This window comes from Homalodisca vitripennis, chromosome 3, assembly GCF_021130785.1.
Source record: "Homalodisca vitripennis isolate AUS2020 chromosome 3, UT_GWSS_2.1, whole genome shotgun sequence".
NCBI classification, from domain to species: domain Eukaryota; kingdom Metazoa; phylum Arthropoda; class Insecta; order Hemiptera; family Cicadellidae; genus Homalodisca; species Homalodisca vitripennis.
The window spans coordinates 209182907-209195735 of record NC_060209.1 but is presented as its reverse complement, the minus strand read 5'-3'; the positions used below and the strand labels follow the sequence as shown (position 1 = coordinate 209195735).

Below are 12829 nucleotides of genomic sequence, written 5' to 3'. Positions count from 1 at the left end.
ATTGACGGGCTTCAGCCCTCGCAGGTCTATATTCTACACACATCTTACATTGATTGTTGCTTACATCCTTGTACCTCACATGTGTTGTGGTCCAGGTCTCTGATGGATCTAACCGTTCTCATAATAAGCACTTGGCGTGACGTGCAATGACAGGCAGCTCGCATATTGCATTAGCTGCTGTGCGGTGAATGCTTCTCTTGACATTGACGGGCTTCAGCCCTCGCAGGTCTATATTCTACACACATCTTACATTGATTGTTGCTTAGATCCTTGTACCTCACATGTGTTGTGGTCCAGGTCTCTGATGGATCTAACCGTTCTCATAATAAGCACTTGGCGTGACGTGCAATGACAGGCAGCTCGCATATTGCATTAGCTGCTGTGCGGTGAATGCTTCTCTTGACATTGACGGGCTTCAGCCCTCGCAGGTCTATATTTCTACACACATCTTACATTGATTGTTGCTTACATCCTTGTACCTCACATGTGTTGTGGTCCAGGTCTCTGATGGATCTAACCGTTCTCATAATAAGCACTTGGCGTGACGTGCAATGACAGGCAGCTCGCATATTGCATTAGCTGCTGTGCGGTGAATGCTTCTCTTGACATTGACGGGCTTCAGCCCTCGCAGGTCTATTATATTCTACACACATCTTACATCGATTGTTGCTTAGATCGTTGTACCTCACGCGTACAGAATTTTATGCGCTTTTTATGAATTTTAAAAATTTGTCCTAATTATCCCTAGTTAATGGGTATGGATAATTCTCAACACTTCATACCAGATCATTGCCAGATACGATAAGAGGAAAAAAAGGCATTAAGAATAGGTTAAGGGATTATTTAGTTTGTGGAGTATTATATTTTATTGGCGAGTTTAACAATATATAGATTTTGAGAAACGGTAGTGTAACACATTGTAATTTGAAATTTACATTATCACTTCTCATTTTACTCTGATGTACATTTTATTTTAATTTAACTATTTGAAATTGAAATTAATTATTGCAAAATATTTTGTTTTGGTTTCGCCCAAAATTGGATTTGTTATATAAAAGATTTTTAACCAGGATAAAGGTTTTTATCCCTCTGCGTAAAGATATGAAATTTTTTAAACAGTTAAAAATGTTGTAAATATTTTAAATACGTAATCTACTGCCTCGTGACAATGTGTAGGATCGCTCAGCGGTCACCCATCCAAGCAGCAGCCACGCTCGACGTTACATATCGATAATAACGTTACATCAGTCGGTAATAAAACTGTCACATTTCACAGTTGAGTAACCGCTGTGTTTGACAGTCAACTTCACAATCAAGTGCTTGATTAATTATTAACGACGGTTTGCTCTGAAATAGCCTCTTGTCGCATATTAATGGCCCAGTATAGATATACGAGGCCCACTGCGAGCAACGGGGTAGTCACTGTTAACGACATTGAGTTCGATAAAAATATGTCGTTCATGGAGGTGCGGTATTCTGCTCAGGCTACAGGTAATAGCTGATTCTTCCTTTCATCTTAAACGGGTTAATATTGAATTAATTATTACATTTAACTAACAATGCAATTTCAAATAATACTTCTCTTTGTTAGTATTAATTTATGTACAGTACTTTTTATGCAGGCAAAAAACCCCTAGGAGTGTTCATATGTGGCTGGTTTGTACTTGACTGTAGGAACTTCACCAGGAAAACGTACACTACCATTGACTCCCTTAGATCTGAGCAAGTGAATGGTGGTCCAAATGTCTGAATATTGGGGTTGAAGGGCTGGTCGACAGCAGTAGTTAAAGGCTGTATTCAACCATACTCATGAGGGAGTATTGGTATCTCCTCCCACTTTGACTGGAGGAGTCTGGAACAGGGTCAGCTTCCACTGTTTCCAAGATGGGATAAATACTGGAGGCGGCTCCTATCTCCGACTTTACTCATCAGTGAGTGTTTTCTTATCTCGATAGGATAATATGATTTCGGATATTTGCCATCGTTACTGCGTTTAGGGGATTGAGCAGACAGTTATTATTTTTTAGTGGTTCTCCATTGCTGTATGTTGTGGCTGTTAAGTACGAGTACATGTCTATACTTATTGGCTTCTTACCTGACGAGGAGGGTAGATTTCAATCCTCGAAACATTGTGTTATGCATTATGTTACATATAACGATAGCAAATTTTTGAAATCATATTATCCTTTGAAACCTTACATCGGCAAGAATAAAATTTAAACAAATAATAGTTTCTTGCCTAAGTGAAGAAATGCTAATTCAAGCTTATACTGTATAAGTTGAAGGGTAAAAAGGTAATTCGTTTAAAAAAAAAAAAACTTAAGTAATCTTATTCCAATTTTCCAATATTCAGTACTAAATTTACCAAACCAAAGGCAGTTTGGTGTACATCGCCTGGTAAAATAAAACTAAATGCAGTTGCGTGGTTGGGTATCTGCCGTAACATCGTATCTGTTGTGTGTGGTGGCCAGTGATCGAATAATATTGCGTCGGACTCCAGTTAGTTCCAATGGCGTAGTGTAGTGGGTACTGCGGTTGTCACGAGATAACCAAATCTCGAGCGCCGCTGCTGCTTTGATGGGTGACCGCTGAGTGATCCTGTCCTTGCAAGCAGCCCGCCTGCCCAGCCATTATTGGTGGTTCTCAAGTAACCTTTGATCCGTAGGTTAAGTGTTAGAGAGGCCTTCTTAACTTTATCTTCCCTTGGTGAAATAAGATATTCTTTACCTTTTATCAGTTTTGTTCATCTTGTCCTGTACTAATTGTTGCCTTTATTGTGTTCGATAAGATCATCGCATAGAAGTGTGTCTCGAAAATAATATTGAATCGGTACAGACCTTTATTACATGCCTTCATAATTATATAACATGTTTTTTCCATATCTATAGTTATTATATCTTAATATTCTTATTGAATAAGGCAAGTTAATTTGAAGATCAATGTTTAGGTATAAACCTTGAATAGCCAAAAGAATCGGTAAATTGTAAAGATTGAATAATCCATTTGATTATTTGTATAGTGTTTTAATAATAATGCTTAAATATGCGAATAAAGACTATATGCAAACTCAGTTAGACTTAGTTGCCTCTTTATTAAGCCAAAGGATGCATTTTAAGGTACTATTTTATGATTTAGTAATATATCTGTATTTATTTTTAATAAGTATTTGTACAATGGGGGTACTTTTACAGTAAACGTTCTTGTTTTTGTTTTATTAAAAACTATTACTAACTTTTGAACTGGAATGAAAGAAAAAAGTGTGTACTATGAAAATGTGTTCTCTGCAATCAGTAAATTTAAAGATCTAACCTTTAAAGTTGTATTTCAACTTCCCTTCAAAACAATTGAAATAAATTTATTATTGTCAGCCTCGGTCCGACATCATTAAGGAAATGTTCAAAGTAATTTATAGAGCACCTTGTTTGGTTTTAAACAAAAATAAGTAAGCATTGGGTGTTGGATCTTTTTATATCACAGTAACATTAGATAGAAATAACGGATCTGAACTCGATTAAGTACAATTGTTGGTAAAATGTACTTTGTCATAATTTAATGAAGAAATTCGAGTGTAATGTTTGGAAATAGTTTAAGGAATGACCATTTATAACTTTTTAATGCTGGAACCGTTAATGAACGCGTAGCTTTCTATGACAATGAAAGTTTGTTTTGGAAAATCTCATTACGTTGTGATGTACATAATGGATACCATCCAGAATAAATAAGACGTTATATTCATGTTGGTTGAAAGAAAGTTAGCGACTCATGTAAATTAAATCTACACCGAAACGGATGAAGAAATGCACGACACAGGCGGAGTCCGCTACCATTCCTTATCAGATCACTACGAGTATTTGTAACTAGAGTATACATTCCGAGCGATTTCACTGAAGTTAGTATTTGTTCAACTTCTTTATTTTATCTTTATAGCCGTGTCGTTAATTCTTCGCATCTCACTTTATTGGCCTTAACTCCTGAATTCTTTAAATTGTTCCGTATCAATGCCCTCGATCGATGAAAGGATGTTAGAGACTTGGATAACTCAGATAAAAGAGTGCAGCTGGAAACTTCCAAATTACAATTACATTTTGCCTCCGAAACTCGCAAGAGAGTAGACTTATAAGGTCGAGGGCGTGTTAACGGGTGAATGAACGTCAGCTTTGTCGGGTAGATTCGACCATCAGAAACACAATAATGCGACAACACTAAGGTAAAAGAGTGGAGCTGGAAACTTCCAAATTACAATTACATTTTGCCTCCGAAACTCGCAAGAGAGTAGACTTATAAGGTCGAGGGCGTGTTAGCGGGAGAATGAACGTCAGCTTTGTCGGGTAGATTCGACCATCAGAAACACAATAATGCGACAACACTAAGGTAAAAGAGTGGAGCTGGAAACTTCCAAATTACAATTACATTTTGCCTCCGAAACTCGCATGAGAGTAGACTTATAAGGTCGAGGGCGTGTTAGCGGGAGAATGAACGTCAGCTTTGTCGGGTAGATTCGACCATCAGAAACACAATAATGCGACAACACTAAGGTAAAAGAGTGGAGCTGGAAACTTCCAAATTACAATTACATTTTGCCTCCGAAACTCGCATGAGAGTAGACTTATAAGGTCGAGGGCGTGTTAGCGTGTGAATGAACGTCAGCTTTGTCGGGTAGATTCGACCATCAGACAGACAATACAACGACAACACTGAGATAAAAGAGTGGAGCTGGAAACTTCCGTTTAAACGTTCAAATTACAATTACTTTTTGTTCCCCCAACTCACACGCAGAGTAAAGTAGCTTTGTTTAAATCTTCGCCTGTGTTTTAATTGAATGGCTTCCTACGTTTGCTCTCTAACATGAGGCTCTCGGTTGTACGAGAATATGAATACTTCCCTGTAAACGATTGCCCTGTAACAGGCCAGTCACTCGCTTGTTGCATAACATTGTATCTTTTATTTTTAGCTTTGACAAAGTATCCTTTTATATTTTGTGCGCTTTCGTAACAAATCCTAAATGTAATGTCTTTTATAACTTTCATCCGATAAAATTTGCAATATGTTAACGTATAAAGTGTCGTCTATAGAATTTGACGGTATATTTTGTTTCCATTTCGTCAAACAAAGAATTATAATTTTCTATAATTTTCAGGAATGTAAATGTTATTTGAGAATAAATTAAAATGTGAATGTTAATTTGATCCATAGTTTAAACTCCGTTGCAAAATTGTTTAACGTCAGTAAATATTCTTGAAATTATGAATACTTAGAGTACTTGTATCAAATATACAAATAGATTTGTAATTGCTTATAATGAAAGGGTTCTCAATATTTAAATGTGGGAGCTTTCAACGTACAATCAACATGATTTAAATATATCAGAATGACGGAATCGCTATATATCGCTACAATATAAACTTGGATACACACCTTTTAGTTAGGCGGGTCTGATGATCCTTCCTTAGAAAAGCATCAAAAGAATAAAATTTAATTATTTAATAGTTATTGATTGAAGGCACAGTACGCCATATTGCAGGTGACGTAACAGGGTTCACGTAGGTTGAAAGCGAAATTTCATATCTATAGCCTATTTCATTAGGCTACGTAGTGTATCTATGTCACATATGAAAATTGCATAAAATTGTAATCAGTTGGCGTTTCTTTTATAAAAATGAAGTATTGTGCACAATTTCAAGTATATAAGTTATTTTTTAGAGATATATCTGACACGCAGACAGAAATGAAATATTTCTAACTTCCCAAACCAGGCTTCACTAACGCTCAGCTAAAAACTTATGTGAATAAGTTATAGCGTAGACTTCCATTAAATATAACACCATGGAGAATGAAAGTTTGTGAGATTCTGTGTAACTGGAGAATATAACGCTTTCAATACAACGTTTATTAAGAGTAGAGCAATAAGACGGCAAGAAATAGCACTGCTCTCCGCCCACTTTCTATCTAAAGTTTATTTTCTAACTTTTAGAAGTGCAATAATAGAACAGTGCGCCCAACAAGTAAGCCGTTACTTTAAACGCTTCTTACGGCTCTGTCCCCACTTTCTGTCTGTAGTTTATTTTCTAACTTTAAGAATTGCAATAATAGAACAATGCGCCCAACAAGTAAGCCGTTACTTTAAACGTTTCTCATGACTCTGACCCAACTTTCTCTCTAAAATTTATTTTCTAACTTTAAGAATTGCAATAATAGAACAGTTCGCCCAACAAGTAAGCCGTTACTTTAAACGCTTCTCTCGGCTCTGTCCCCACTTTCTGTCAGTAGTTTATTTTCTAACTTTAAGAAGTGCAATAATAGAACAGTTCGCCCAATAAGTAAGCCGTTACTTTAAACGCTTCAGTGTTAAGCTGCTGTAAGGACTCGCTAAACGGCTCGTGCTGCGATGTCGAGCTGACATTTTGTGCGGTTTGATGGCCGGCAAATTGTAATGTCGGAGTATAAGCCGGCATAAAGAATGTCGGAGTATGTTTAATGTTCGTGAAATCTAATTTGGGAGCTGAGAGCAAGTCTAGTGGTTAATGCGGGTTCAGCCATTTCTTCACATTCGTCTGTCGCGTGATACGCCTCTGTTTGTGGCCGTCTTAACTGTTTCTCTGTGGCTTGTTACTCAACTACTTTTTCCATCCATTTTTGTTTTGTGTTCGTGTTTGCCTTCGTTTGGTGTAGAAACTATAAAATATAAAAATTCTTCTGTACATCGAGAATGATTTATAAAATCTCGTGTTATGATGTGCTTTATTTCGCTTGTGTATGTGTCGTACCATTTTTGGTAATATCATTTAACACAGATATCTTTAAAATAATTCAAAACTACACTTACATCAATACAATGGGTTTGGAAAATTGCTACACAAAAATATTGTGTTTTGTTATTGTTATTTTTTTCAACTCTTATTTTATAACGCCCTTCATTTTACAACTCAAATATTTGTACCGCAGATAAAACGTCCAAAGTATTTACAGAACGTCTAACTTTTAACGTTGACGATGGAGCTTGTATTGGTTCGTTATATTGTATACTTAAAATTTTTAAAAATCAGACCAACCCATATTTAACATTTTTTGTGGTGCTTTTCCTCTGCAAAGCTGTCTTCGTTTAATAATTTATACAATTAAATACAAAAATTGTATTTCTTTAATTTTTAGTAATCCAAACTTTCAATAAAAAATAAAAAATTTCCTTCCTTTGTATTTTACTTTTGTGAAGTGTGTCAGATATAGGCAGCCTTGCTTTAGAAAGGGCTCACAAAAGAAAAGTTTATAAAAATCGGTTTGTTGTGATTTTAAAATTTAGTGATATATACAGTACAATTTTTAATATATACTAACGGAAAAGATTCATCGATGGTTTCGATCGTTATATATTATGGTTTTAAACGTGCAGAAGGTTGAACGTTATCAGTTTGAATATTATGTGTATGCTTCTCTGTTTTTGGTAAACTTACGAAGACCCATACTTAAGATAAAAAAACATTTCTGACGGATTAAGTTTTTTAACCTTAATAAGTGTTTGTAGTGCTCTTTGGAAAGTAATGTCCGAACATACGTTTTCTGAAATGTATTGTACATTGAATAATATGTACCTACTCACCTATTGTAAACAGTAGCTACAGTTATACTGATGTAAGTTTGTCGTTTCCAGGAAGAGAAGAGAGAATGTCAGAGGAGTGAGTGAGTGATGGGTGCAAGATGTAGTCCAGCAGTGTGGCTGGTCACTCTACTCATAGTCTCCTTACTCGTCCCCGTAAGTTATACTGATGTAGGTTTGTCTTTTCCAGGAGGAGAGGAGAGAATGTGAGAGGAGTGAGTGAGTGATGGGTGCAAGATGTAGTCCAGCAGTGTGGCTGGTCACTCTACTCATAGTCTCCTTACTCGTCCCCGCTCTGCAGGAGAGTTTCCGCTTCACCAGACCTCACTACAATGTCACCATCCCGGAGAACTCCGTCGGTAAGACGTACGTCACCCCCGAGGAGAAGATGGGCGTGTTCCGTCTCGACGAGGACGTGGAAGTGCGGTTTAAGATCGTATCCGGAGACAGGGACAAGTTTTTCAAAGCCGAAGAAAGATTAGTGGGTGATTTTTGGTTTTTGCTGATACGGACTAAAACCGGTAACGTAGATGTACTCAATCGCGAAAGGAAGGACCGGTATTTCCTAGATGTCAGAGCGACCGCCACCAAGAGAGACGGGAAGAAGATGACGTACTTAGAAGCGAATGCGACTTTATCAGTTTGCGTCCTAGATACAAATGATTTGAACCCACTTTTTTACCCTACTGAATACGTGGAGACGGTCGCGGAAGACTTGCCGTTACATTCCAGCGTCATCAGAGTCGCCGCGGAAGACGCAGATCTCGGCAGAAACGGTGAGATATACTACAGCTTCCAGGAGAACACGGAACAGTTCGCCGTCCACCCCACGACCGGTGTGATCTCCCTCACCAGACCTCTGCGATACTCCGAGAGAGAAATCCACGAACTGACAGTTCTCGCTCAAGACAGGGGCACGGTGCTCAAGGGAGGCGGAAAACCCAGTACAGCTAAACTTAAAATCTTCGTCAAACAAGTAAACCTACATTCTCCAGAATTGTACGTCCACCATTTACCTGATATTGTAGAAAATTCTAATGCCGATATTTATGCTATAGTCAAGGTTATGGATAGGGACGACGGAGTGCACGGTGAGATAAAAAGTTTAGAAATAGTCGATGGTGATCCGGACGGACATTTTAGAATCCGCAAAGCAAAAGGTAACGGAGGACTGAAAGGGAGTGAATACAATGTTGAAGTGTTGAAGCTGCTCGATAGAGAGACTGCTCCTCAAGGCTACAATTTAACACTACGCGCTGTCGATAGAGGTATACCTCCCAGGCAGACCTACATGTCGATACCGGTTCACCTGGCCGACTTGAATGACAACGCTCCCGTGTTCGACAGGATGATATATGAAGTCGACGTTCCTGAAACTGCCCCTGTCAATTCTCCGATAATACGACTGAAGGTGTCCGACGCCGATCAAGGTCGGAATGCTCAAGTATTTTTGGAGATCGTGGGTGGTAATGAGGGTGGCGAGTTTCACATAAATGCCGATACGGGAATGCTGTACACCGCAGTGTGTTTGGACGCCGAAAGCAAAGCTTTCTACACTCTGACGGTATCCGCCATCGACCAAGGGAATGCAGGAACGAGAAAGCAGTCTTCGGCGAAAGTAAAAATCCAAGTCATCGACACCAACGACAACGACCCGTTGTTCGACTCTGCAGAACTGCAAGTGTGGGTCGATGAGAATCAGGCTGCAGGAACATCCGTTACTAAAGTAACGGCTAGGGACAAGGATTCCGGTGAGAACGCGTACATATCCTATAGCATAGCGAATCTAAATCCAGTGCCTTTTGAGATTGATCATTTTTCGGGGATCATCAAAACTACACAAGTGTTGGACTACGAGTCTATGCGCAGACGCTACGTGTTACACATAAGAGCTTCCGATTGGGGCGCACCGTATCGACGGCAGACGGAGATGAAATTAACTATAAAACTGCGAGATGTAAATGACAACCGACCACAGTTTGAAAAAATCGAGTGTGTGGGTCATCTGCCTAGATACACTCCGATCGGAACCGAAATACTGACTCTATCTGCGCTGGACTTCGACGCAGGTAACATCATCAGCTACAGGACCGTGTCGGGGAATGAAGACGGGTGTTTTAATCTAGATTCTGCTACCGGCATCTTATCGGTGACTTGCGATCTGAGTGACTTGATGGTGTCCGAGAGAGAGGTAAATGTCACTGCTACAGATGGAACACATTTTGCTGACGTCAACAAAGTTAAACTGAAGCTCATCGCGGCGAAGAAGGATTCCGATATGTTCTCTTCCTCGAACTCGGTTTCATTTGAGTGCAAGGACACTGGGGTAGCGAGGCGGTTAACAGAAGCGATGGACTCGGTGAAGAAGAGCAACGTCGCCCACAACGACTCCGAAGTGTTCGCGATGATGCCCAGCAGGTACGGTGACAACGTCCATACACCAGAATTTATAAACTTTCCACACGAGATACAAGTCAACGAGTCCGCTCCTATAAGAAGTACTTTGGTGAAGATCCGAGCCAGAGATCGTGATCTCGGTTATAATGGAAATCTAATTTTTGGAATCACCTCCGGAGACAATGACTCCGTGTTCCGCATAGAACCTGAAACGGGGGAATTGAAAGTTATCGGATATTTGGATAGGGAAAGGGAAACAGAATACTACCTAAATATTACAGTGTACGACCAAGGACGGCCTCAGAAGACACAATCCCGCCTGCTTCCTGTTATGATACTCGATGTCAACGATAATGCTCCAAAATTTGAGAGGCCATTAGCGAGTTTTAGGGTCACCGAGAACGCACTGAACGGAACAGCCATATTCAGACTGAACGCTACCGACCCTGACGTGGGCGAGAACGCGAACGTCGCGTACTCCTTAGTAACCGATACGCCACACTTCAGAGTGGACCCTGTTACGGGCGTGCTGTACGTCACTGCACCGCTGGATCGAGAGAAGGAGGAGGTGTACGAGTTGAAGATTCGTGCGTCAGATCGTGCTTCCGACCCGAAGGACATCGAAGCTCTCCACTCCGAGGCGATCGTGAGAGTGTTCATAGACGATGTCAACGATAACGCACCGTCCTTCTCGCTGCAGAGCTACTCGGTGAAGGTGAGGGAAGATACTCCGATCGGTAGTGTCGTGGCCATCCTCGATGCGACGGACCCGGACCTCGGGCAAGGCGGGGATATCCGATACTCCATCCTCGGAGAGAGTGAGGTCGATTCACCCTTCACCGTGGACAGGCTGACCGGAACCGTGCGGACTGTCAAGCTGCTGGATTACGAGGAGCGGCAGGTGCACTCGCTGACCGTGAGGGCTCGAGATCGTGGAACTCCGTCACTGCTAACGGAGGTCACTCTGGTCGTGGAGGTCGTGGACGTCAACGAGAATCTGCACGCCCCGGAGTTCGAGGACTTTGTGGTCGCTTCTGCAGTTCTGGAGAACCAACCTGTCGGCACTCTAGTAGCGACCGTCAAGGCGACTGACGCTGATCCTCCCGGAGACGACTCCAGAGTGGGATACTCCATCCGCGCAGGGGACGGCTTGGGATACTTTTCCATCGATGATCAAGGTAAGTGATCCTACATTCTTCTACTCCGTACATTTATACACGTGTTTTAAACAAGTAAGAATGTCCTGTCTGAGGAAGGGGTTTATTTTACAATAATTACAAACAAGTGGAATGTGTTCAAATCACCGTGCAGAAGATTGGCTTTGTTATCTCAGATCTCTCATGAACATATATATTATTATGCTACCATACCGCATCGATAATACTTTAGAGTAGTAGTAGAAGTTAAATCACTTACATTTTTGTATTTACATACAAAAAGTATACACCGTTATCATCAGCAGTCTCTCCTGAAGCCAATAATACGATTTTCATCTTTGTAACTTGTAAGATGTCATCAGAATCTCAGGAGAAGGCAAACAACATCATGCTCTAAAATGGATACAATTCAGGGATTCTTCTATTTCACGATGTTTGCACAATCTGGCAACGGCGCAATCCCACCCACTGCCTAATTTGGTGGCCCCGACTGTAGGTACTGTAACACTCACTAGTCTTCACTGTCATACTATACCAGATGCAGAACCGTGGGCAAAGTCCGAACAATGTACAGGTATTCGATAATGGGGTGTAAGTGAAAGAGCTTCTATGTATGAAATTGATAACAACTTGCTTTTTTAATTAAAGATGGCATTTTGCCACAAATATCTACACAGTTTGGGTTTAATTGCAGGTTTTAAATTAAAACTCTTAACAATTATGTGTGACTTATTAACGTAGTTTTAACTTCACTTTAAATAACAATTTGAAGTAAGCCTTCCTCGTAAAAGAATTAAAAAAATGTACACAGAATTTATAATGTAAATATTGTTAGGTAATTCTTAATAAATTATAGAAAATGATTTTCACTATTCATAGTGTGGGTGGGCACTAGTACATTTAGCAATAAACAATCATTTAATTAAGAATATATTGTCTTGTTGATTATCTAGTTTTAAAAAATTACGTTACACCAGCCTACTGAAATAAAATGTGTACCTGACAGTAATCGATTAATTTGATATTTTTAAACTGTCGTAGATTTGTGCACATCTGGCAGTTGATACAGTAAATATTAATATATTTTTATTAAATGTGCATTTAATTCTAGGTAAATTAGTGGGGGTGGAAATACCCGTAACAGATTGTATCTCCCATAGTTACATGATATATATCGTGATGGAAATTAAATTCCGGCTTGTAGACCTGATTTAATTGTTGTCTCTTTAAATTTTCTTAATTGCGGTATTTCCAAAATCTACAAAGGTTGTAAATTATATACAACGTGTTCAGTTTCAAAAAAAGGAAGGTTTCTTTTAAGTGAGAGACTTAAGGAAGTTGCTAGTCAAAGTAAACAAAATTTCTATATATATATATATATATATATATATATATATATATATATATCATTGCTATAGTAGGGAGAATGTATTATTCTAAAAATAGGAAAGTAAATGTAGGCCTAAATGGACTTTGTAACCTTTCTCCAGACGGAATGTTTGAATGAAATATCATTTTATCCTACATTGTAACATTTATCCAATATTATATAATTCTTGGAATAAAAACCCAAAGATAAACCACACGCTGCATGGCTGTTAATACTACATACATCAGCAAACGGGTGACAACTATTCAGCACCATAGCTTTTGTTGTGAACTATGCAAATCCTGGCCACTGCGG

At 39.3% G+C, this 12829-nt stretch overlaps 1 protein-coding gene across 1 annotated transcript in view; it reads left to right on the top strand.

Moving 5' to 3' along the window:
- LOC124358594 (fat-like cadherin-related tumor suppressor homolog) overlaps positions 1-12829 on the top strand; it is a 798539-nt gene that overhangs the window by 349737 nt on the left and 435973 nt on the right. The window contains exon 2 of the mRNA XM_046810900.1: positions 7782-11166. Coding sequence (XP_046666856.1) covers positions 7818-11166 — 3349 coding nt within the window. The 5' untranslated portion in view covers positions 7782-7817. The remainder of the gene's footprint in view (positions 1-7781; positions 11167-12829) is intronic.